The sequence below is a fragment of the Mchenga conophoros genome, linkage group LG14 (genome assembly GCF_057382185.1).
Source record: "Mchenga conophoros isolate Kocher_MC1m ecotype Shallow Benthic linkage group LG14, M_conophoros_male_GT1.1, whole genome shotgun sequence".
NCBI lineage: Eukaryota > Metazoa > Chordata > Actinopteri > Cichliformes > Cichlidae > Mchenga > Mchenga conophoros.
This window is the reverse complement of record NC_140539.1, coordinates 18,479,482-18,501,433: the sequence shown is the minus strand read 5'-3', so window position 1 is coordinate 18,501,433 and position 21,952 is coordinate 18,479,482. Positions and strand designations below refer to the sequence as shown.

At 41.7% G+C, this 21,952-nt stretch overlaps 1 protein-coding gene across 1 annotated transcript; it reads left to right on the top strand.

The window, feature by feature from the left end:
* Positions 1–8,770: 8,770 nt before the first annotated feature.
* fzd4 (frizzled class receptor 4) lies at positions 8,771–19,758 on the top strand. The gene is made up of 6 exons (XM_085245675.1): positions 8,771–9,463; positions 13,861–13,998; positions 14,126–14,512; positions 14,914–15,059; positions 15,696–15,943; positions 16,102–19,758. Exons 1-6 carry the CDS (start codon positions 9,200–9,202, stop codon positions 16,518–16,520), a joined length of 1,602 nt encoding a protein of 533 aa, XP_085101801.1. The 5' UTR covers positions 8,771–9,199; the 3' UTR covers positions 16,521–19,758.
* The last annotated feature ends 2,194 nt before the right edge of the window (positions 19,759–21,952 follow it).

The following is a 21,952-nucleotide window of genomic DNA, read 5'->3' as shown; positions in this document are numbered from 1 at the left end:
CTCACTGTGACACATAGATTTATGCTGAGAGAGTGAAAAAAAGGGAGAAGACCAAGTTTTTGTGTTTACTCTGGTCAAAAAAAATGCATATATTGTTGAGAATTAGTTTTGTAGTACTGTAACTGATCTTTTTTACCATTACAATTAGTTTTAAAGAAGACCATGACATCTACGTTGTCTGTCATCATCTTCTGCCACAGAGTGAATACACAGCACGCTATCTCTGCCGCAGTCAAACAGACAGGGACAAGTGTAATTGCGGCTTGCGGTTTGGCTGAGCATTCAAACGGAAAAGCAGCTTGTCTACATCTCTGTCTGTGTGTCAGCAAGGATCATTTGTCTTCCAGTCCGTGCACGCGTGTGTGTCTCTCTGTGTGTGTGTCTTCAGAGAAAGGTTCAGTGTGCATGCAAGATTATGTCTGTCAGCCACTGTCTGCAGTAAAGCTAGCAGCCGTGAGACAAAGAGGGGACACATAAACACACAACTGGACTGAGCGGACGTGGTATGGTGAGAATGCTATGGCGGGCACCCACTATTGCAACAAAGATGAATAAGCCGTTTGTATAAAGCATTTTGCAAGCACACACTCACTCTCACACTCACCATATGCTGGATGACGTATGACCACAAACCCACATCAGGTATCAAAACTGACGTTCGCTTACACTGTACACAGAGGCATTACACACTCAGGTACTGACTAAAAACGAGAAAGAGCCGCAGATGCATTTTTTATACGGTTGTGATCTTTTGAATGCTTTATACGGTTTCTGTGGTGGAGAATTTGAAACGCAGGTATGAGTGTAAAAGCATCAAAAGACAATATCATCAGTACCGAGACGGGGCGTGTCAGAATGTGAATTCTTTTCAGGTTATTCTTGTCCAGAGACTGAATGAGCGGCACGAAAACAGGAATCTGACTGTTGAATGAAAAGTGTTTGTGTTTATGTGAGAGCAACACTGTGAGGGAGGGGACTGTGTCTAGCAGGCACTCCACATATCAAACAGTCTGGCTGTGTGCTGCTTCTTTAACTCTTGTCAGACATGTAAAAGAGAAACACTCTAACCACAACCCGTGTGTGTACATAATAAGGTGGAACCGTTATGGAACCAGTGTATGCACACAGATATAGACGCACACATTTGGTTTTAAAAAGATGCGCCAATATTGTCTAGTCAACATCAACAGTCAGCATTCACAGTGTTTCCAGTGATTACACCACAGTTCTTCAGGCTAGGACCAGTTCAGCTCTCTGTAGCACTGAACAGTTCGTACTTAAGTCTGGGGCGGCACGACCTGGTGGGCAGGACAAACAGCCCACCGGGTTAATATGTAACGTTTTACAAATCATTATTTTCGAAACACTCCTTGCTATTTTTTTTCCTAAACCAATTTTATCCTTGTAGTTTGGAACAACAATGACTTATCACCATTCCTAACATTAAACATTTTTGGTGTTGCTGTAAAATGACCTAGAAAAGTTCAGGAAAGTGTGGAACTTAAACATGCCTGAAGCTGCAGATTGTTTATGAATGTTTTCATATTATCACAAAGGCACACATGCAGGGGAGTGCCTCAGCCTACACAAGCGTAATGGCCTTTTCCTCCTACATACCCAGAGGCAGTGCATCTTTGCTTTGGGTCCAAAACACTGAGGCCAGATCAAACTAAACGCTGACATATAAATATCCAACAGAGGTATTTTGCATCATAAAATACACATTTTATCTTACATTGTTGTTTTTCTTGCACTTTCCACTTCTAAACAATTGATCTTGTGATTTACTCACCCCATGTGTGCTCAGATATAAACAATGAGTACATTGCTATATGCTTGTGTGTGTATTTGTGCTTGTCTGTATTCCCACGACAGGGCTAGTGTTTACTCTTCCTCTGGAGACACGAGTTCTATTTAAGGGAGCGGAGCAACAAGATGGGGAAGAGACAGGTGCCAAGGAAGTCAGCGCAGAGGTCTATGAATAACAAACTAAGGGAGAAGCAGATGATGGTGTGTTTGCTGTAGAAACCAGAACACTGAGCACTCAACAACTAAAACAACGATTCCTTTTATGACTGTGTTACAGTTATTCTTTCAGTTGGTTATAGAAATAAACACAGATTCGTCTTCTCTTTGCTTTCTCTTTTTGTCTCTCTGTGAGTGCACACCGCAGTTGTATCCGCTTCCAGCTCTCTGAAGTCGCTCCTGCTTTCCTCTCTGCATATCTCCCACTGTATTGGAAAAACAGGGTGTCCACCTTCCTCCTCTAAGCATAATAAATCAGTCTCTCCTTTGCTCTCTCCCGCTCCCCACCTCTGTTCCGGTGCACAGCTGCACGTTGGATGTCAGCCCTTCGACACAACAATTGACAGAACATTTCCACTTCATAGTCAGAACGAGCACACGCCTGCTCTTATCACATATTTTTCTTCCAAACTCGTGTGCTTATGTGTGTTTGTGAGTTACTGTGTGTGCTCTGAGTCTTTAAACCACTCATCACTCTGTCTGCTCTTCCTTGACTCACAAATGTCAATAGTCGGAGGGAACATGCACAAACTACCCAAAAGGTATTATTGGACGTGCTCATGGTGTATGCAGTCATCTTATGGTGTCATGGTGGTTCTACAGTTCATGAATGAATAGTGTGCCAAGAACACACGCACACACGCACACACAGACACACAGACACACACACAGACACACACACACACACACACACAGACATACAGTCGTGCTTGGTTTTTGTCATGTTCGATTGAACACTCGCACTTGCCAAAAATCGCCATACCACAAAAATGATTGCTTTACTTAGAAGCAGTGGACAAATTGCAGCAATACTCAAATATATTTTAGAATACAGTTAGTTAACAAATGCTGAAGTTACTCAGCTCATCAAAAAGGCATGTCGCTCTTCATACATGAAATACTGTAAAGTCAGACCCACCCACTCCCAGCAAGCAGGGAGATAAATCAGTCACTGAGCAGGGCCACAGAGATCCATATTATGTAGTTACTTAGTTACAGGACATTAATAAAACTCATCCCAGTCACCAGCCAGAGGAGAGGAGAAACAGCTGTGGCTGCAAAAGGTCAGGAGGAGGAGGTGAACTACTCCCTAATTCTCTGTGAGCACGAATGTGTTCACAGTTCATCAGAATTAAGCGTTTGCACAATATATCTCCCTTCTAATTAATAATGACCATAAAGACACAGTCATAACACAAAGAAACACATTCAGCAGCAACAGCTACCTAATTGGTTTGCCCGGCCTACTTAGCTGACCTCTCCTGACATGCTCTGCACAGACACATGTTTTTTCATCCATTATTACGGCACTGCTGTAATCACAGGGAGCTGCATTCATTTGCTTGCACAGATGTTCCGAAGATAGGAGCTGATTTTTTTTTACTCTTTTTTTTTCTCCCTCTCTTTCTCTTCTGAGCCAAATACTCACCCACGCAGTCATATACAGAAATGGGGACATTTTTAAGAAGAGAGCACATCCGTCCGCATCCCAACTGGACCGCTACCACCTGCTCATCGGACTTCTGGGAAAAGCTCATCAGCTGCCCTGGGCTGTGAGAGAGGAGTCTGCTGTTACAGACAAGCAGGGTTACAGGGGTTAACTTTCCAACAAGAGGCCGATTTACAGCCACGGACAGGAACCATCTATCAGCACTCTGTTGCTTGTCACCAAACAAGCCAAACAGGGCCGCCTTGGGCTAAAGTCACCACTCAGAAAAGTGGCTTAAGAATTTAAGATGAATAGACAAGACACTTCCCGGTGTGCAGTGGTATCCTGCCAGTGAGGGTCAAGTCTTTATGCAGAAGTTAATGACAATATTTTATGTAGGGTATTATTATATACACGTCCCATGCTCAGATAAGAAGAAAAACAGAATTTTTAAGGAAAAACTGCCATAAATCTTGTTGCCTATAAGAGGCCTTACAGCTGAGCTGTTTTTATAATATGTATAAAATAAAAAAAATGTAAATAAATCTCGTATTTTATCATTTTGATTGTATTTCTTTTCCCTATTTAGGTCACATGTGCCACTGTTTACAGTGCAAATAAGTCAGGCACACAGCATATATGCCAATATCCTGCCAAGAAGACATGAGAAAAACCTCAGTGTCAAATGACAAATCACATTAAATTCATGGCCATGTCATTTTAAACTGAGATAATGAGAGTATTTTACATGAATAGTGGAATTGTAAAGTGCTTTGAGGGTCTCGAAAAGCACTATATAAATGCAATCCATTATGTGAAGGAGCCATATAGTTGCCCTGGCTGACATATTACTTTGTTGCAATGAACTTGAATATTGGCAACACTGTAACTGACTGTAAACTTGTTTCGTTTGCTGTAAAGCTCAGGATTTTAACATTAGAAGGGTCCCTTTCTGATCTTGTTGATTTACTGAACATTTTCTCTTCCACACAACCCAAAAGACCGAGAACATGATTCTCCAAACGTTTTACCGAACATTTCAACATATAAACTGTTCATATCAGACCTAAAATTATGAGTATTATTTTTTTTCATCTAAATTTTGATGTCATTTGCAAGCTATGTGACTTCAGTCCTAAAAAGAGGAGGAGGAGAAGACTGACAGCTTGAAAGGAGGCTGGTAGTGGCAGTAAAGAGCTGGAGTCAGGGGCTAGATTACGATGGAGGAGCGCTGATGAAAGAGAATGTGTGGTATATAGCATTATACAATGGAGTAATGTGAACCTACTATCCTACGGGGGACAGATCACTTGTAAGGAAAAAGAAAAAAATTGGTAAAAAAAACATTCTTCTGTCAAACGCCCCGAACCCCATACTGACATAACCACTCACTTCAGCATCATCAACATGTAGCACCAACCCTACACAAACTTTCGCATGCAAAGGAGTTTAAAATGCTAAATTCATGGAAGCAAAGCCGCACATCATTAGCAGCACACTAGTCTATGTCGAACATTTTCAGTTATGCACACTCACACCATTCCAAGGAGTTGGCAGGCCTATTAATACCACACTTCAAGGACTAAGGGATCGGGCATGGAGCCATAAGATGCTATCTGGTGACAGATACACACTTGTGTCTCTCTTTCTGTCCTCAGGGTAGTGCTTTTCACTCCGCCTGCCAAGCTGAAAGGTTAGAATGGTTACATTCCCACAGTAAGACCCAGTAGGCCTTCACAGGGTTGTGACAAATCTCAGATGTCTTTAGTATATGAATATATATTTTTTAGGGAAAAGCATTTTGTATTTAGTGCTGTTTTAAAGGTTTCATGTGGTATAATGGTGCGTCTTTTGGACAAAAATGAAAGGAGAGTGTAGCTGCTATAATGTGCTTTCCCCCCCAGAAAATAAACAGAGCAACCATGGAGGAAGTAAGTAACAAAATCTAATTCACTCTGAACATCTGCTATTAAATCATTAGGACAGATGCAGGTGCCCTGCCCACTCACAGACTGTATCTGATTTTAGCAGCTGTCATCTCAAGTGAAGCTTCATTACCAGTAACCAAAATCAGCTCAGCATTGGCACAACCATTTTAAAACCAGCAGTCACCGCAACAAAAGATGCAGAGACTCGACTCTGTCAAGACATCTCTTTAATTTGTCTCTTCTCCCTCACTTCTCCCTTTATTAACCAAAGACTAAAGCTGAATTAAACTGGTAGGAGTGGGAGTGGGTGAGGCATTTCAGTTATTATATTTGCCCAACCAGCTTACCTCCTGTGGTGTCTATAATTCTGCACATGTACTTTTTTGTTATTGTGGAAGTAACAAAGATGGCAGTGGTGCAGAGTAGGGATTAGGGGAAGTTAAGACCTCAGGGAAGTTTGAACTCGGGCCAACCGGGGCACATGTCCTTCCAAAGGCAGGGCTCTTTAGGCATTAAACCATCAAAATGTTAGCAGGGGTGGGTAATTTGGGGATGAGAACCACACCACCGAGTCCTTTCTGTTGGCATCAGCATGCAAAAAGAGTCACATGAACGCTGTCTTGGAGAAAACTGTGTGGCATTGATAATTAGAAAGCCCTGACTATTTTTGCTTGGCCTTCAGCAGTGGAAATCAGCATTACTGGATTGCAAAACAAACCGCACACAGACCTTATGCGGTATGTTTGAGAAAGTCATTTTAAAGGTTTATTCTTTCTTGTTACAAAATCAGTAAAAACACACCAAACGGAACTGCGCTGTTATGCTGTTGTTGAAGCGACTTCTGCCACTGGTGACCTGAATGGCTGAAATTCTTCACCTTCCCACATCCACACAAGCATTTAATAGATTTTGATTACATATTTACTCGACCAGGTCCCACCTCTGCAGCCTTCAAATCCTGCTTTCTGTACAGTCACTATAAATTAACTACTCAGTGTAAATGTTGATGTTATGCTTAGCCTGACCAAAGTATTGGCAGACCTATTTCCTTTCAAAGCTGATTGCTGGTTTGGTTAGAACGTGGTTTGCGCTAAGACGCAGGATGGCTCGAAAAATACCCTCCATGTGGATTCATAAAAACTACTATCAAAGTACTAAAATAATTTATTATGAACAGCCAGAACATCTGCGTCCCATGCAATCAGTCAGCTGTATTAATATTTATAATGCACATCTGTTTCTTTTAAATACAAGTTACATGTATAAACATATTTAAATGGGACTACTTTTTTTTTTTGCTGAGCAGCTGAATGTCAGTTCAGGAATGTGTAGGTGTGTAATGTCTGATGTGTTAGTTTTACGGCTTAAAGGGTAACTGTGGTCATTATCTACCCAGTGTAATAGTCATTAGTTCATCCATTCAAACATGCTACATGCTCACTTCTGCTATTCACACTCTGTTGGGAAGGTGAGGGAGGTGGTGTGTGTGTGTGTGTGTGTGTGTGTGTGTGTGTGTGTGTGTGTGTGTGTGTGTGTGTGTGTGTGCTGATGCCACTTTTCTCTGCTTTCACGGATACTTACTTTTTCCAGCAGTCTCATTTTGAACTATCACAATTTCCTAAATTAAGCTTTGCTCAAGAACTTTGGTCCCAAGTTTGCTTCGTTTTAAGTTCCCATGCATTCACTTCATTCTTTTGAATCCATGCACACACACTTTCATGCACACAAGCCACTCCCCAGATAGCCATCAGCTCCAAGGCACACGCTATTGTTTCAGCTCGGTGCTAATTACTTCAGGTCTTGACCTCGGGTTCAGACGAAGAGCAATAGAGGGGGAAGGTGCATATGCGAATATGTGCCCCTCTGAATGTGTGAGTGTTTCTGCGTTGGGGGTTGGGGTGGTTGGTTGGGGAGGTCATTGGTGCTGCCAATCAGTTTTCACACTGGATTTGCAAAACTATCATGGGGTGATCTAAGAGGGAGCCAGAATAGCAGCACAATGACACCAGTCAACTTGACTGCTGCTGATTTGGACATGTTTTCCACATTTGCGCAACTCTCTGATATAGACAGGAAATCTCATAAAATATGATAGAAACGGTCTGATGTGTAAAAGTGTTTCTAGTTCAAGTTTCAAGTCAAATTATATCACAATTAGCTATCTGTGCAATGTTACTGTTCTTTTCTCGTCCTGTGTGTTCCAGTTTTTGTTGATAATGTTTACTTTGTGTGCGTAGATAGTAGAGCTTAAACAGACACATATTTGGGGTCAGGGCGAACTTTTTTATTTGTGTCCATGAAAGGGTGTGTATTCAGTTGTTTCAATAGGTTAACTCCTGAACCTTGATAAATAATGCTTGGACGTGGTACATATTTAAATGACAGAACTACAGCAGTCCTTGCACATAGATGGAATTTAACTAGAGAATCATAACTTTGCAGAAAAGCCCGAGTACTGCATATCTGCTAGTCTGCAATTGCATCTGAATTTTCTGAGTTGGATTACATCTGAGATATTCTTTAAGCTGTCATAACTCTGCATGTTACTTTGAAGAACACACACATCAAGCATCTTTTCTCCCAAAATATTTGCAAGCATATCCAAGCCCTTTCTCACCCAAGGCCACTTAACAACACAGAAAATCCAAAGCAACACTCTTCACCGCTAGTATCATGCTGTAAAAAAAAAAAAAAGAAAAAGAAACCTTATCCCTGGGTGCCACTTGCAAACAAAACCTGTCCAGTATGTGCATTCACTGCAATGCAAAACAGATTTCCAATGCTTCAGCATCACTTAAGGCCCTATTTTCAATTACAATGTCATGAGCACTTAGAGCTGACAAGCCTTTAGAGAAGGGGAGTGGAACCTGTGGTGACGTGCCAGATGCCCTTAAAAGACAATTAAGGACTTTAAATATAAACACACACACACACACACACACACACACACACACACACACACACACACACACACACTAAATCTACTTTTCAGATGCATATTTTCTAAAAATACAGCCAATAAAATTATATGTAGACCACATCAGCCGGTCAAAATACACGTTCTGGATATTGTCAGAATTAGCTGGGGAATGCTTCTCATTTTCTTTTTAGGGGGAACGGAGAGGAAACACAGTGAGAAGAATGAGAAAAGAAAAGAAAAGCATGAAAAAGGAAATGAGTCGGGAGAAGGCAAAATGCTGAAGGAAAGGAAAGAGCGAGAGGGGGTAGAGAGTATAAAGGGGAGAGGGGAGTGGATGAAGCTCGCTCTTCTATTTTTCTCTTGGATACCGCCCACCTGGCCAGGGGTTGGTCAGGGAAACCCAACTCCTGTGCTTGGATTGGTCGGCTTTTCTCTGGACGAGGAAAATAGTCTCCCTTCACAGACACAATAAAGTTTAATGCTGGACGCTTGGAAGCAGTAGGCATAAAATCAGTCCCGCTGTATGTTTTGTCGGTCCGCTGCGCTTTCCCACACGGAGTTACTGACGGGAGACGTCATAAGAAGGACTTGAGGATTTATCAAGATGCAGTTTTGTTTGTTTGTTTCTCAAACTGCAAGTGCGCACGTTATTTTAATTGAAAACACGCGCTTTTGATATCGCAATGATCCACTGCTGCGTTCAGGATATTTGAATCTATTGAATGGCTCAGAGTGGGATTGTGTAGCTCCCAGAGCGCACGGACGAACACGCACTCCGCTCCAGCTGGACTACAAACGCCGCTCTAGGTTCCAGGGCGACTTAACCCGACTGTGTTTGACGAGATAATAACTGTGGCAACATTTACAGAGGGGCAGCCGCTCAATATCAGGGTGACCATGCCCGGGATGATGGTGTCGCTCACGGGGTCAGCAGTGCTTCTCTTATCCGGATTGGTCGCTCCGCTCTGCTTGGTCAGGGCTTTTGGCGATGAGGTGGAGGAGATGACCTGCGACCCGATCCGGATCAGCATGTGCCAGGGTCTCGGTTACAACGTCACCAAGATGCCCAACCTGGTCGGCAACGTTCTGCAGTCGGACGCAGAGCTGCAACTGACCACGTTCACGCCGCTCATTCAGTACGGCTGCTCAAGTCAACTCAAGGTAGTGGACCCATGCAAATCGTAGCGACTGATGTCAAGCCACCACAACAAAGTAGAATAACCAGCATGCAAATATAATAATAATGATGATGATAATAATACACCATTAACGTGCACAAATTTAGGAACAAGCCTGGTCTAAAAAAAGCATGGCTCAGTCTGGAATCTCCGCTATATTTATTTGCGTGCGTCAAAGAGAGAAAGCAGTGTGTTTGTCTCAAAGCGCATGACAGAGCTGCAGCACCGCGAACTGATCAGACTGATGGCCCCGGTGATAATGAGGGCCATAACATGGGTTGATTACCACGAAGTCAAGAGGATCGGGCGGGAGTTGGGGGCTCCGTGCCTTCCTTCCTTTCCTGTTGTGCCAGGCTGTCATGCTAAATTCATTGAAAATGCCCCCTCTGTCTGTTGACATTCTGAGTTCATGCCCCTCACAGCAACAGCTGAGTCTTTAGTGCTATATACTGCACTGTCTTGTTAACAATGATGCCCTCAGTGTCATAAAACAAATGCTGCTTGTTTGACTCCTGCACCATGTAAGGAAAAAAGAAAAAGATTGGACCAATTATGTGTCATTTCATTTTCAATTATTGGAGCAGCTGGTGGCACATCAGAGATTTCTTTTAGAGATGGCAAGTTTCAGTGTGGACAAGTGGTGTTTACATTTTTCTATAATTTGCTTTTATTCCTTTTATTTAGAGACGCCCAGTTTCAAAGGCATGCAAGCATGTCCAGATCGTCTAGACATCCCCGTACACTGACATGAAACCAAGCCCACACCTTTCCAAGTGCTTTTTTCCTCCCTCGGTCCTTATTTTAAGTCCACTGCCCTGTCTGGAGTGGCATGTGATTTTATTACAGCGTTAGAGTGACTTATTGCTGTGTGCAGCTGTTGGGAAATAGGGGTAAAAAAATATTTTGGCATGTTAAATTAATACACTGCTTAAGAAGCATACAGTGTGTACTAGACAACCACACAGAACAAGAAGCAACTGCAGTATGAAGCCAAACTGTCCTCCTCCAGTTGTAAATTGTCCAATGAGTTTAGCTGACAACCCAGTTTCTCTCTCACACACACACACAGATGCTAAAGAGGGAGAAAGGAGAAAGAGGAACCGTATCATTTAACATTTGCTCTAATGGGAGGCTTCCTGAGTAGTAACCGGAGTAGCTTTTCGCAGTGAAGTGACAGGACTCAGGTTACCAAGAGTCAGGGAAAACACCCAGAATATGTGAGGTTACTGTCACCGCTTGAGTATGCAGAGCCCACCGTGAGAATTATTTGAAGTATAACATGTGTTGTATGTCTCATGAACTTCTTTGAATGCTTTAGTCAAACCAAGACAATATTACAACATCTGGGTTGACTGCATTTTATCAAGTCACAATTATTCAGGATGGCAGGTCTTCAATAAAATTCAAGAACAGACATTCTCTGTTTTTGGTGAGAAACACTATAACAGGGATGTCAAACTCATTTTACATTGTTGGCCACATAAAGGCCACTTTGGGCCAGACCAGTGAAACTACATGACAACCCAGATGCTGAGCAGGGAACAGTGTAATAAGCTGAGAGTTTAAAGGACGTTTTCTTAGACTCGGATTAGTGATTTTGATATTGCCGTGGTAACGAGTCGCTGATTCATTATCAGAAGACAAGTCAACATTGTCTGCTTGTAGATATGTAGCAGAACAGTAGCTCAGTCATTCAATGTATATTAAATTTGTTTATATCTCAAACATGCTTCAGTGCACAGAGGCAACAATTTTAACTTTTCCCCGCCAGTAAATTCTCACAGACACTAAGAGTTGTATAACATTTCCCTGATATTTATTTCCCAACCTTGACACCCTTGTTGGATTCATGTTTCATTTGGGCTCCGTTCAAGGGCCAATTTCAAGCTGCGATTTGTTTATAACTGGATCAAGGCTGCAGTTCTGTAACATGTAGTTCCTGCTGTGGCCCAATACATATTTTGATATTTTTCAAATGGAAAAACAGCATCAAACCTTTTACTCCAGCACTTTTTTTTTTAACCACTCCAAGTGCCTAGAGCTTGTTTCCGTTATCTCATGGTAGCTGAGTGAAATGCACTTTCTGCTTCTGTGTGTTTTCATATCATGAGCCTGGTACAATTTTACACTCTGGCTTCAAACAGATTTCACTATAAATGCATGAAATCACTTAAAATTGCTACCCTCTGTAACCCCAGAGTACTTCTTCCCTCACTGCTGCCAGAATGTCTGTCAAAATGTGTCAAACACAGTCAAATGTGACTCCAGACTGTTCACTATCTTTATAACACTGACTTAGATATCTATTTCAAAACTATTGCCATGGGACAGAATAAAACTCAGGCTTAGATCAGGGGGATCATGCAGCATTACACGGCACATGCCCTCGCTGCTGTAATCATCACAGATTGTTTTTGATGGTACGGATTTGTATGCGTAACCTTGGAGCAGGTTAGTGTTGACTCTCTCTGTCTTGACTCAAGATGTGGCATTCCTTATTAGAGGTGAAAATAGAGAGCTACTAATAGAAGAGGTGATGCAATGTAATGAAAGTCGGAGCAGAAAAAGCAGCAGGATAGCGAGACGTATATGCAAGTAGCTGGAGGAGCCACATGTGGGAGTACTGTACAGTTAGCAGCTGTAATCCAGTTGTAATATACAGAAAGCCTGCAGGGCCACAGCACTGTTTTCACTCCTCTAAAATACACCACACAAATGACACAATTTACCTTGTGCTTCACAGTTTGATTGAAGTGGATCAAAGTCTTAAAACTTATGACATAAGATTGGATAACTGTTGCGCTCCTACTGCAATTTCAGTGTTTAATTGAAACTGGCTTAAGTATACTGTTGCTTTCACTTTCTCTAGATCATAGGTGTCAAACTCTGGCCTGCGGGCCAAATTTGGCGAAGCCATACAAATGACTATTAGAGCTGGCCTACTAGTATTATACAGCTAATATATATATTGTTTAGTATTAAGCTTTGCTTGTTCCATATTCAGTTTTTCAGCAAAACGTGTTTGAGTCCATAAGAAAAGCTTCATTCTTATATCTGGAGGAATAAATATATTTCAATAAATATTAACCTTAGCCCGCGACTTTGTTTCGGTTTTGAATTTTGGCCCACTGTGTATTTGAGTTTGACACCCCTGCTCTAGATGAATTGGAATTGGAGCCTGCTAGTGGGGTTTGGGGCCAATACTAGTGCCAGTTTTTAATGGGCAAAAACTTCTGATATTCATATATACATATTCATATATATTCCTTATACTTCACAGAGGATGAAAAAGCCCTCTAGAGTTCACTGCTTTGAGAATTCTATGGGAGGAGTGCTGCTGGTATCATTAGCGTCCACTTGTCCCCTTTTGAGCCGTGGTTCTCGAACTGTCGGGCGGACCCCAAAGAGGCCCACTTGAGCTGGACTATAAAAGGGCCAAGTTGAATGATAATGATTATTGTGGTTGAAAATAAACAAGCATTTACAGATGATATCATGCTGGCTCTTATTTCACTACAGTTCAACTTGTATTCATTTTATAAATTATTAACTGTTGTTGGGTGTGGAGCATTAGCTTTTGTCCTGCTTCTGAAGAGGCCTTGGAGGGAAGGGTCACTCCAACTCAGAGTTGTTCCGAGGGATCCCCTTTATATTATGATGAAACACTTCTATCTTGATAGTATTGGCCTTTTCAAGTGAAGAAAGGGTATCTGAATAATTTGATTAGAGTGAAAATGATTTGAATAATATACTGGGGGTTTAGAGTCACTTGGTGCCAACCCAGGTGAACATCTGTGGAGATTCTGGACAGATGTTTTAGACAGCATTCCCCATTAGCATCATTAAAAATAACCAATGAGTGAAAATCCTTTAGAAGAGTAGTTTCCATGCCTCCACTTGAAGAATCAGTGCCAAGGCTTATTGAAGCACTTCTGACAGCCATGTAATGGACCAACACCTTAAGTAAGAAGCTTTATGTTGGTTGTCCTTCATTTTTCTGCCCATACCTTATGTTTGAGTTATGCTGAACAGGAAAATGATGAGTGGCCATTGTTCCTGAACTTCCGGCAATGTGTTTGACAAATTAGACACAACTTGACCATGCACCTACTTGGCTGTGGTTCCCTAACACAACTGCAGACATCGATGAGAGTATTGTGAACAATCTCCCCAAAGAGAAGTGCATATGTGCCAGTATATTAGTATTAGACTAATATATTGTCCGTGTGACATTGCTTTTTCTATCAAAAGTTGCTTTGCAGTCACTCCCTGCTCCATGATTTTAAATCTCATCACAGAAAACATAGTTTGCCAAACTTGATTACATTCACAAAGGATCACATGTTAAACATGTATTTCTTTATCTCCACTTTCCAACAGTTCTTCTTGTGCTCAGTTTATGTGCCAATGTGCACAGACAAGGTTCCCATCCCTATTGGTCCATGTGGCAGCATGTGTCTGTCGGTCAAGAAAAAATGCCTCCCCGTGCTCCACGAGTTTGGCTTCATATGGCCTGAGGTGAGTCGTATCACCATCAAAGACATCATGCATGTCTTAAAAAAGTTCAGGATATAGTTTAGCAATGTGGAAAACCAAGAAACGTTTAAATCCATTACTGACATTACCCATTATGTTTTCTGCCCAGGAGCTCAATTGCAGCCTCTTCCCACCTCAAAACGACCACAACCACATGTGTATGGAGGGTCCAGGGGATGAAGACCCTCCATACCAGCCCGTCCGCCATCCTCCCCACCAAGAGGAGTGTCACGCCCTGGGATCTGCACCTGACCAATATACTTGGCTTAAACAGACTGAAAGCTGTACGCTGCAGTGCGGCTACGATAGCGGGCTCTACAGGCGAGGGGCCAAAGTGTTCACGGATGCGTGGATGGCAGTGTGGGCTGTGCTGTGCTTCCTCTCAACCACTCTGACAGTCCTGACCTTTCTCTTGGATTCTCAGCGTTTCTCCTACCCAGAAAGGCCCATCATCTTTCTCTCCATGTGCTGTAACCTGTACAGCGTAGCCTACCTGGTAAGCAGGAGGTTTAGTAATAATTTTGATCTATTTAATTTCACTTGTTGTGAGCAAATCAATAAAGCTATTTCATCAAAAATAATCAGATGAGCACCTTATGGACCAGTTTTTGGATATTGATTATTTTTTATATTTTATAAAAATGTTGTAGAGTACCAGGGCCAGCAGTTGAACATAATCCAACAAGAGTACAGTTTGTTTTTGAGTTTTCAAAATGTTACATCAGTGATTAAATACTAAAAGCCCTTTTTGATTCATCACTGCGTTGAGATAATTCAGTAATCTCCAGCTCTGCCTCTTTGCATTTAGAAAGAAAGACGATTCGTTCTCTTTTTACTTTATTCTGGGATTAATTCAGCCTCACCTCTTTTCCCTTTCTGTTCTATGTCATTTAACAGGTACGACTGACTCTTGGGAGGGAACGTGTTTCCTGCGATCTGGATGCTGCAGCAGTGCCAATTCTGGTACAAGAAGGATTAAAGAGCACCGGCTGTTCCATAGTCTTCCTCCTCCTTTATTTCTTTGGCATGGCGTCCTCTCTCTGGTTAGTGCAAATAAACACTGAGTTTTTATAAATCCTTCATCTCTTTTCCCCAGTTTAATCATTGTCATCAGCAGCTGGGAATGCCTTTTGCTAGAACAATTGGAATATGAGACTTGCATCCTGTTTTCCTTAAAGTCTTACTGCCCTGTCTCATAACCCATGTACCATTTGGGTTCATTTCCGACACATGCAAAGGTAAAAGTGACACTTCTTAAATCTGTCCTGCACTGGAAACACTGCTGTTACAGCTGTTTTTCTTCCTTTTTGCTTGGGCCCTGCTTTCCTGTTTGCCTACACTCTTCCTTATTTGGAAAAGCAACAGACCAATGACTTCACTCTCTCCTAAAATATGATCATAACCCTGTATTATGCAACTCATGGCTAGCCGGTGTCAGGATAACTTAATTATAATTGAGGACTGGCCATGTCCACCTGATTGGTTATGAAAAAGTTACATAAATGAAAAATTATGTGTCGTTCCAACAGTAATCAGGAGCCTATGGTTTTTTCTAAGTATCTTAGTTTCTAGAAACAGATGATTTCTATTCACTATAAAAAGAAAAAGATAATCTGATAAGTGTACCCATGAGGAAAATGTGTTGCTTATATCGCTCCTTTGTCTGCTCTCTCTTCCAGGTGGGTAATCCTGACCCTCACCTGGTTCTTGGCTGCAGGACTAAAGTGGGGCCATGAGGCTATAGAAATGCACAGCTCCTATTTCCACATAGCTGCATGGGCCATTCCAGCAGTTAAAACCATTGTCATCCTCATCATGAGACTGGTGGATGCAGATGACCTGACTGGGCTCTGCTATGTTGGCAACCAGCAGCAGGAAGCACTCACAGGCTTTGTGGTTGCACCACTGGCCACGTACCTGCTTATAGGTAATTAAAGCATAATATTGGTATTCATTCATCTGCTTATGTTGGGTTTCCTTATTTTCTACTTTGTTCTTCTTCCTCAGTGTTTCTTTAACATACTCAGTTTCTCATTACAATTTTCAATCTGGTGGTCCTCACATGTCCTCCTCCCTCCTCCTCAGGCACTCTGTTCATCTGTGCTGGCCTTGTGGCTCTTTTCAAGATTCGCTCCAATCTGCAGAAGGACGGTGCCAAAACAGACAAGCTGGAGCGTTTAATGGTGAAGATTGGAGTGTTTTCTGTTCTTTACACCGTTCCAGCATCCACCGTTATTGGCTGTTATCTTTACCAACTCTCTAACTGGGGGGAGTTCAGGGCCAGCACCCAGGACTCATATGTGGCATCAGAGATGCTTCGAATCTTCATGTCACTGCTTGTGGGCATCACGTCGGGCATGTGGATCTGGTCAGCAAAAACCCTCCACACCTGGCAGCGCTGCTCTGCGCGCCTGCTCAGGGACAGCAGAGCGAGCCGAGGTGGCAAGAGGGCACCGGGCGAGAGCTGGATCAAACCAGGGAAAGGCAATGAGACGGTGGTCTGAGGAGAAAGAAGGAGAGAATGGACAGGAATGGAGTTCTGCTTATTTCTCTCTCATGTACAGAAACTCACTCTGACGAATGAAGGAGGTCAGATAATCAATAGATGAGACGGAGATTGCAAATGTGGCACAGGAACGTTGCAGGAATATCACCAAAACAGCCTCTGGATGTAATTGCATCATCAAAGTAAAGACAGTCCTTGACCATGTGCCTCTATGAAGGAGACAAGATGAGAGTCATACATTAGTAGCAACAATAGCCTCTCTACCTTGATAGACTTCCTTTGCTCAGAGAGCTGGAGAAAGCAAAACAAATTAAGGAAAAAGAGAGATGGAAAAGGCAGAACTAAAGCATCATCAAGCAGACCGGACACCAATAAGCTGTACAGCACCACGTCTACCTCTCTGTCTCTCTTTTCTCCAGAGCCTCAGCAGAAGAGACTGAACCTGCTGAATACAAATAACCCTAACGCCATTGTGTCCTTTTAGGGTCTCCTTCAAGTTTTAAATTTTACACTGGAGCAGGTATCATATAGGTGTGGGCTGAAGTTTCCAAGAAGCACCCGATACCTTTAAAACCCCCTCCACATTGAGCGTATCAGACAAAGTGTACTGAGAATCTGATACACTGCCTTATTTGGTTATATTTTTCTGCTTTTTTGGGGAACTATACTTTTTTCAGTTCAAGAGAACAGTTAATTTTATTCTCAGAATTTTTTGGGAAACCAGCTCTAAGCTGTTTTATGCACTATAGAGATATAATATGTGAAGGGTTGGGAAAGCATTGGTAAGACTGAAAGTGAATCATTATACAACACATTTATATGCACAGCCTCATTGATGGGGAGAGTTTGGTCAGATGTAGGTGCAAAGAAAAGAAAACATTTTGAGGTAGTCACCACACCGCAATGAATCCTGGTAATACCAGCTGTGACTTTTATTGCCCCATAAATTTGTAATTGCTAAGATGTCCTGGGAAATGAAGGAATTTGTGCTTTTCTACGAGGAGCTCGGCTAACTTCCAGTGATGTGTATAGTTTTCCTGGAAATCCGTATATGCTCTTAAGTCGCCATGAAATTCAGGAAATTAAATTATTCTCTCTGTTCTTACCCAAATATTGTCTCTATGGCAGGGTAACGGTTAGAGAATTTGAGGTTATTAGACAATCACTTGCCATAATACACATTACGCAACAGCAAAGGGCCGTCACAGAGACATGCATGTGCTCACACAGATATCACTGTCAAAATGTTTGGCAATAAAAGTAAAGTGAAGACAAGCGGTCTGTATTAGGTGTGGACCCACAGAGGGTGAATTGTGGACTGTAGCTGTGGGTAAACTGTGTGGGCAGAGCAACCACGGCTATTCCACGGACCCCATGTGGGTGTGCCCACGCAGGGCCCACAGCAGTTTTACGCGCTGTGGCCCACAAAACACACAACCCCCCCCAAATGTGAGGTAAATGTAAGTAAGCCCATGTGGGGCCAATGGGACATTTGCCCCTTTGGGTCCCAAAAAAGGGAATTCTGTGGGTATCCCAGTGATGGCTGACCAGAAAATAACCCAGGTGTAGCCCATGATGGCTAGCTTATATTGGGCCCATAGCAGATTTGCCCTTTTGAATCCCCATGTGTTTTTTTTGTGGGCAAGCTATAGTTGGTGTACCTACAAAAAACCTGCACTGACCTCCTTGTGGGTTCTACGGGTCCGCAATGACCCCACATGGGCCCCAAAGGGGCATATTTGTGGGCTAAAACAGCATCAGTTGTCATAAGTATAGTTACGCCCAGTATATGCTGCATGAAGATACGTGTCATACCTGAGTCCTTAGATGGATTTTAATTCTTTTATTCCTCCTGTTTAATCACATTATCCCTGAATGGCACAGATATGTGGAGGTTAGAGCAATTCTTTTAGCCACTGATGAGAGTCCTTCCTGATTCTCGTTGTGCTGCTGCAGATTGAATGTAGGACCAGTAAATGCCTGACATGATATTTTGACATTACTCTTCATCTGAACATCTAAACTGTCCAAAACCTTTGTACATAAAAGTGTACTCGTGGTTCTCTGTCCACAAATCTTGTTCATCAGCTCACTTATGACTATATTTTGGTCAGTATCAGGAATCAAACATCTTCTTTTGTGTGCTTTTCTTTTCTGGTCTGTTGGTGTGTATATTTTCTTTCTCTATAAATGTCACATCATGTCTCTCTCTCCGTCTCTCTGCCTAGACTGTGTTTTTTATAAGGCTAATTTCCCAGACAATCAAACCCTGAAAGGAAGAGATTATTGCTCATTGTATTTCACATTTTCATGGATGACTAAAACAAGTTATTGTCTCTCAAGTTGGATTGGAGCTGTATTTACCAAATTCTGATATTTTCTCCTGTGTCCCGTATATTTGCATGACAATCTTCCCAGCAACATTCTTGCAGTTCTGCAAGCCTTTATATCTGTAGTATATGTGATATCTGTCACATTTTGCCTTCCATATTTGAGAAGAATAAGGAAATGTCTGTTTCAAACAGTTGAAATATATAAGACCTGGAGCTTTGTCTTCCTGTGTGTCCTCTGTAACTGTAGTGCCTCACACGTACCCCTGTTTTTGGCTTAATGTTTAGAATTGGACAAAAAATCATTGTGGGGATTCAATTGCCCCAAAATATGTTAAATATGAGCCATTTTTTAACATTAAGAGACAACTTTTAATGGTTGTGGTGAAACCTAGAACCCCCTCAAGAAAGTGTTTCTTAAACCAGCGCAGCCTGGCACATTTATTACATTTCCAAAGTCAAACAAACATTACATTCACTCAAAGTGAATTAAATTAACCTCTGACCACCTCCCCTCTGAGCTAATGTAGTTTCCCTGCGAATGTTTTGGCGGTCTACCCTATGACCACACTGAGCTTCAGGTAACATTTCCAAACAATCACAGAATGTGCCTTGAAACCCAGTGCGTATGTGTCAAGCTTAATAAAGATTGAGAACCACTGATTATACCGATTTGTTAAATGTTTCCCAGAAACCCCGATATGAATGACTGCCGAAGTCAGTTCACCAGCACTGATCGCAGCCTTTAAGGTCTGGACTGACCCCTGTGTAGAAAAGTCAGTATCGTCAATGTTTTATAATGAAATTGCTAATTTATCCTTGTAAAAAAAATGACAACAAATTTTAAAATGTGTTTGTTATTTAAAACAGTTTTGTATCAGAAGAATAAAAAAAATTGTTTTCTGACATGCTGACGGGGTATATGTGTGCCTCTGACTTTGATGAGTGTTGATTTCATTGTAGTGACATTTTTCGTTGCACATCGGGAAAAAAAATGAAAATTGCCCTCCAGTTTCTTTAAAGCTTAAAGGTAAACCTTTACCTGAACACAAAGATACTCAAATTACAGACAAATATTCCAAAAGAAGTAAAACGGTAAATATTTCCTATTTTCAAATCGTCATCACTCGAATAACCAAAGCAGAATTTTATATTTGAGGTGACTGAAAAATGCTTTCCCGTCTGTTGTGAATAAATTAACTTAAAAAAAGTAAGTGTTATGTACAGAAGAGTAGAGTTTGGTCAGTTAGTGAGCATACTATTGTAATGGTAAGACATTTAAAATGTAAGATTGTTATCATATAAAATTGTAGTTTTGTATAAACAAACAGACAGTCCATGACTCATAAAGGCCACTTAAAAGTAGTGTGAATGAGTGAACCCATGGATAACTGCTTTACTGTTTTGCTTTTGGCCCATGCAGTATAACATCCTTGCACGTCCTCTGGGATGTGTTTACTTACTGGGTTGAACAATGCTGCCACCTCTTGTCTAATGAGGCAAATTCAATTTTAATGGTCTTTCAGACACAAGTGCATTTACAATTTGCGCAATTATTTGCCGGCACGCAACCCTATTAGGTCTTTTATCGAGTTTGCGTTTCTTTTTAACATTCACTCTGGGTTAGGATAAGTAATGCTCTATATCCACTAAATTCCATTTGAATCCACAGTGTAAACATAGTGATTATGCTGTGTAAACACGACTTTACCATCAATCACATCTTATCAGCTATGAACTTTCAACCCCTCCAACACACGCACACGTTTACAGCACACACAGGAGTATTTGCAGAAGCACACACAGACTCTCACTTCAAAATTAGCTGTAATTTGGCTTTACAATTACACTTAATACAAGCAAGGCTGCAATTTACTGGTGCAGGGGTAAAATTACATCTGGAGAAACTGATTAATTCTGGGCATGTTAGACTGTCTGAATGAATGTGTGTATGTGCCCGAGAGCATCTGTGTGTGCGTCGGCAAGCGAGAGAGTCCAAATATCTAAGTCTGAAGCTCAGATTGCCTTCCTGTAATTTACTGTGAGTGAACTGAGTGTTTCTTTAAGAACACACTCGAAAGCCTGAGGTAAAGGGAAAGTGACAGCATCTCCTTCTCTATTGTTTCCAGATGTGGCTCCTCTAAAGCACACACATACACACACCGGTACATGCAGACAGAGAGAGTGAGAGTACACGCACATGCATGTTCACACATTGACATGTGCATTCACAAACACAGACAAGCAAGAGGAGGAGTTAAATTCTCTCAAATTTATACCCTATATGGTGGTTTTTGTATAGTGAGTTCATGTGTGTTCTCACTCGAGGGTGCATTCGAGCACACAGCCTCCCAATTTTTTCTCTTTCTTTTTTTCCCCCAGTGAATGCCACAGGTCATTCAATCTCCACGCTTCTCCATCTACCCGTTGGTTTCCACATTTCTTTGGTTGTTTAGAGACACCGCAGCTTGTCATGAGCAAAATTCTGCAACGGGAGAAGCTCACCCTAAATGCTAATTTTCAAGCCTTAAAATAACAGAAATTCCACTTCTGACTGTGACATTTCCTCACAAGTGACAGCTCTAGAGCATATTTTCTGTATATCCACTCTCCTGGTGACATTTGGACGAAATAACCATACATACAGACCGAGTGCTACACACACTATGTTAGCGAACAGCATGTTAGAATTCTTTTCCACATGAAATGTGAAAGGGCCCTAATAAAATTCTTCAGCCATTATTCTTGGAGATGTATTTTCAGAGTCGGGTTCCCTTGTGTGTAATTGTGTATGTACAGTATGTGTGTGTGTGTGTGTACCGGTATGTAAAGAGGGGTAAGAAATCACAGTAAAGTGAAGGGAGAAAAAGGCTAAAGTTAGAAGTCAGGGTCGGGAAAAACAAGTCAAATGCGAGAAGTGAAAGAAAAGCGACATCAAACTGACAAAATTAGAGAAGAGAGAGTAACGCAAAAGGAAGTGAGCGAGATAAAGAGAGGAAAGGAAATCTGTCATCGTCCAGCAGCAGAAGGTTGCAGCTGTTCACTCTCAGCAATGTTGAAATCATTTTCCCATTCTACCGAGCATCTATGTTGTATGAAT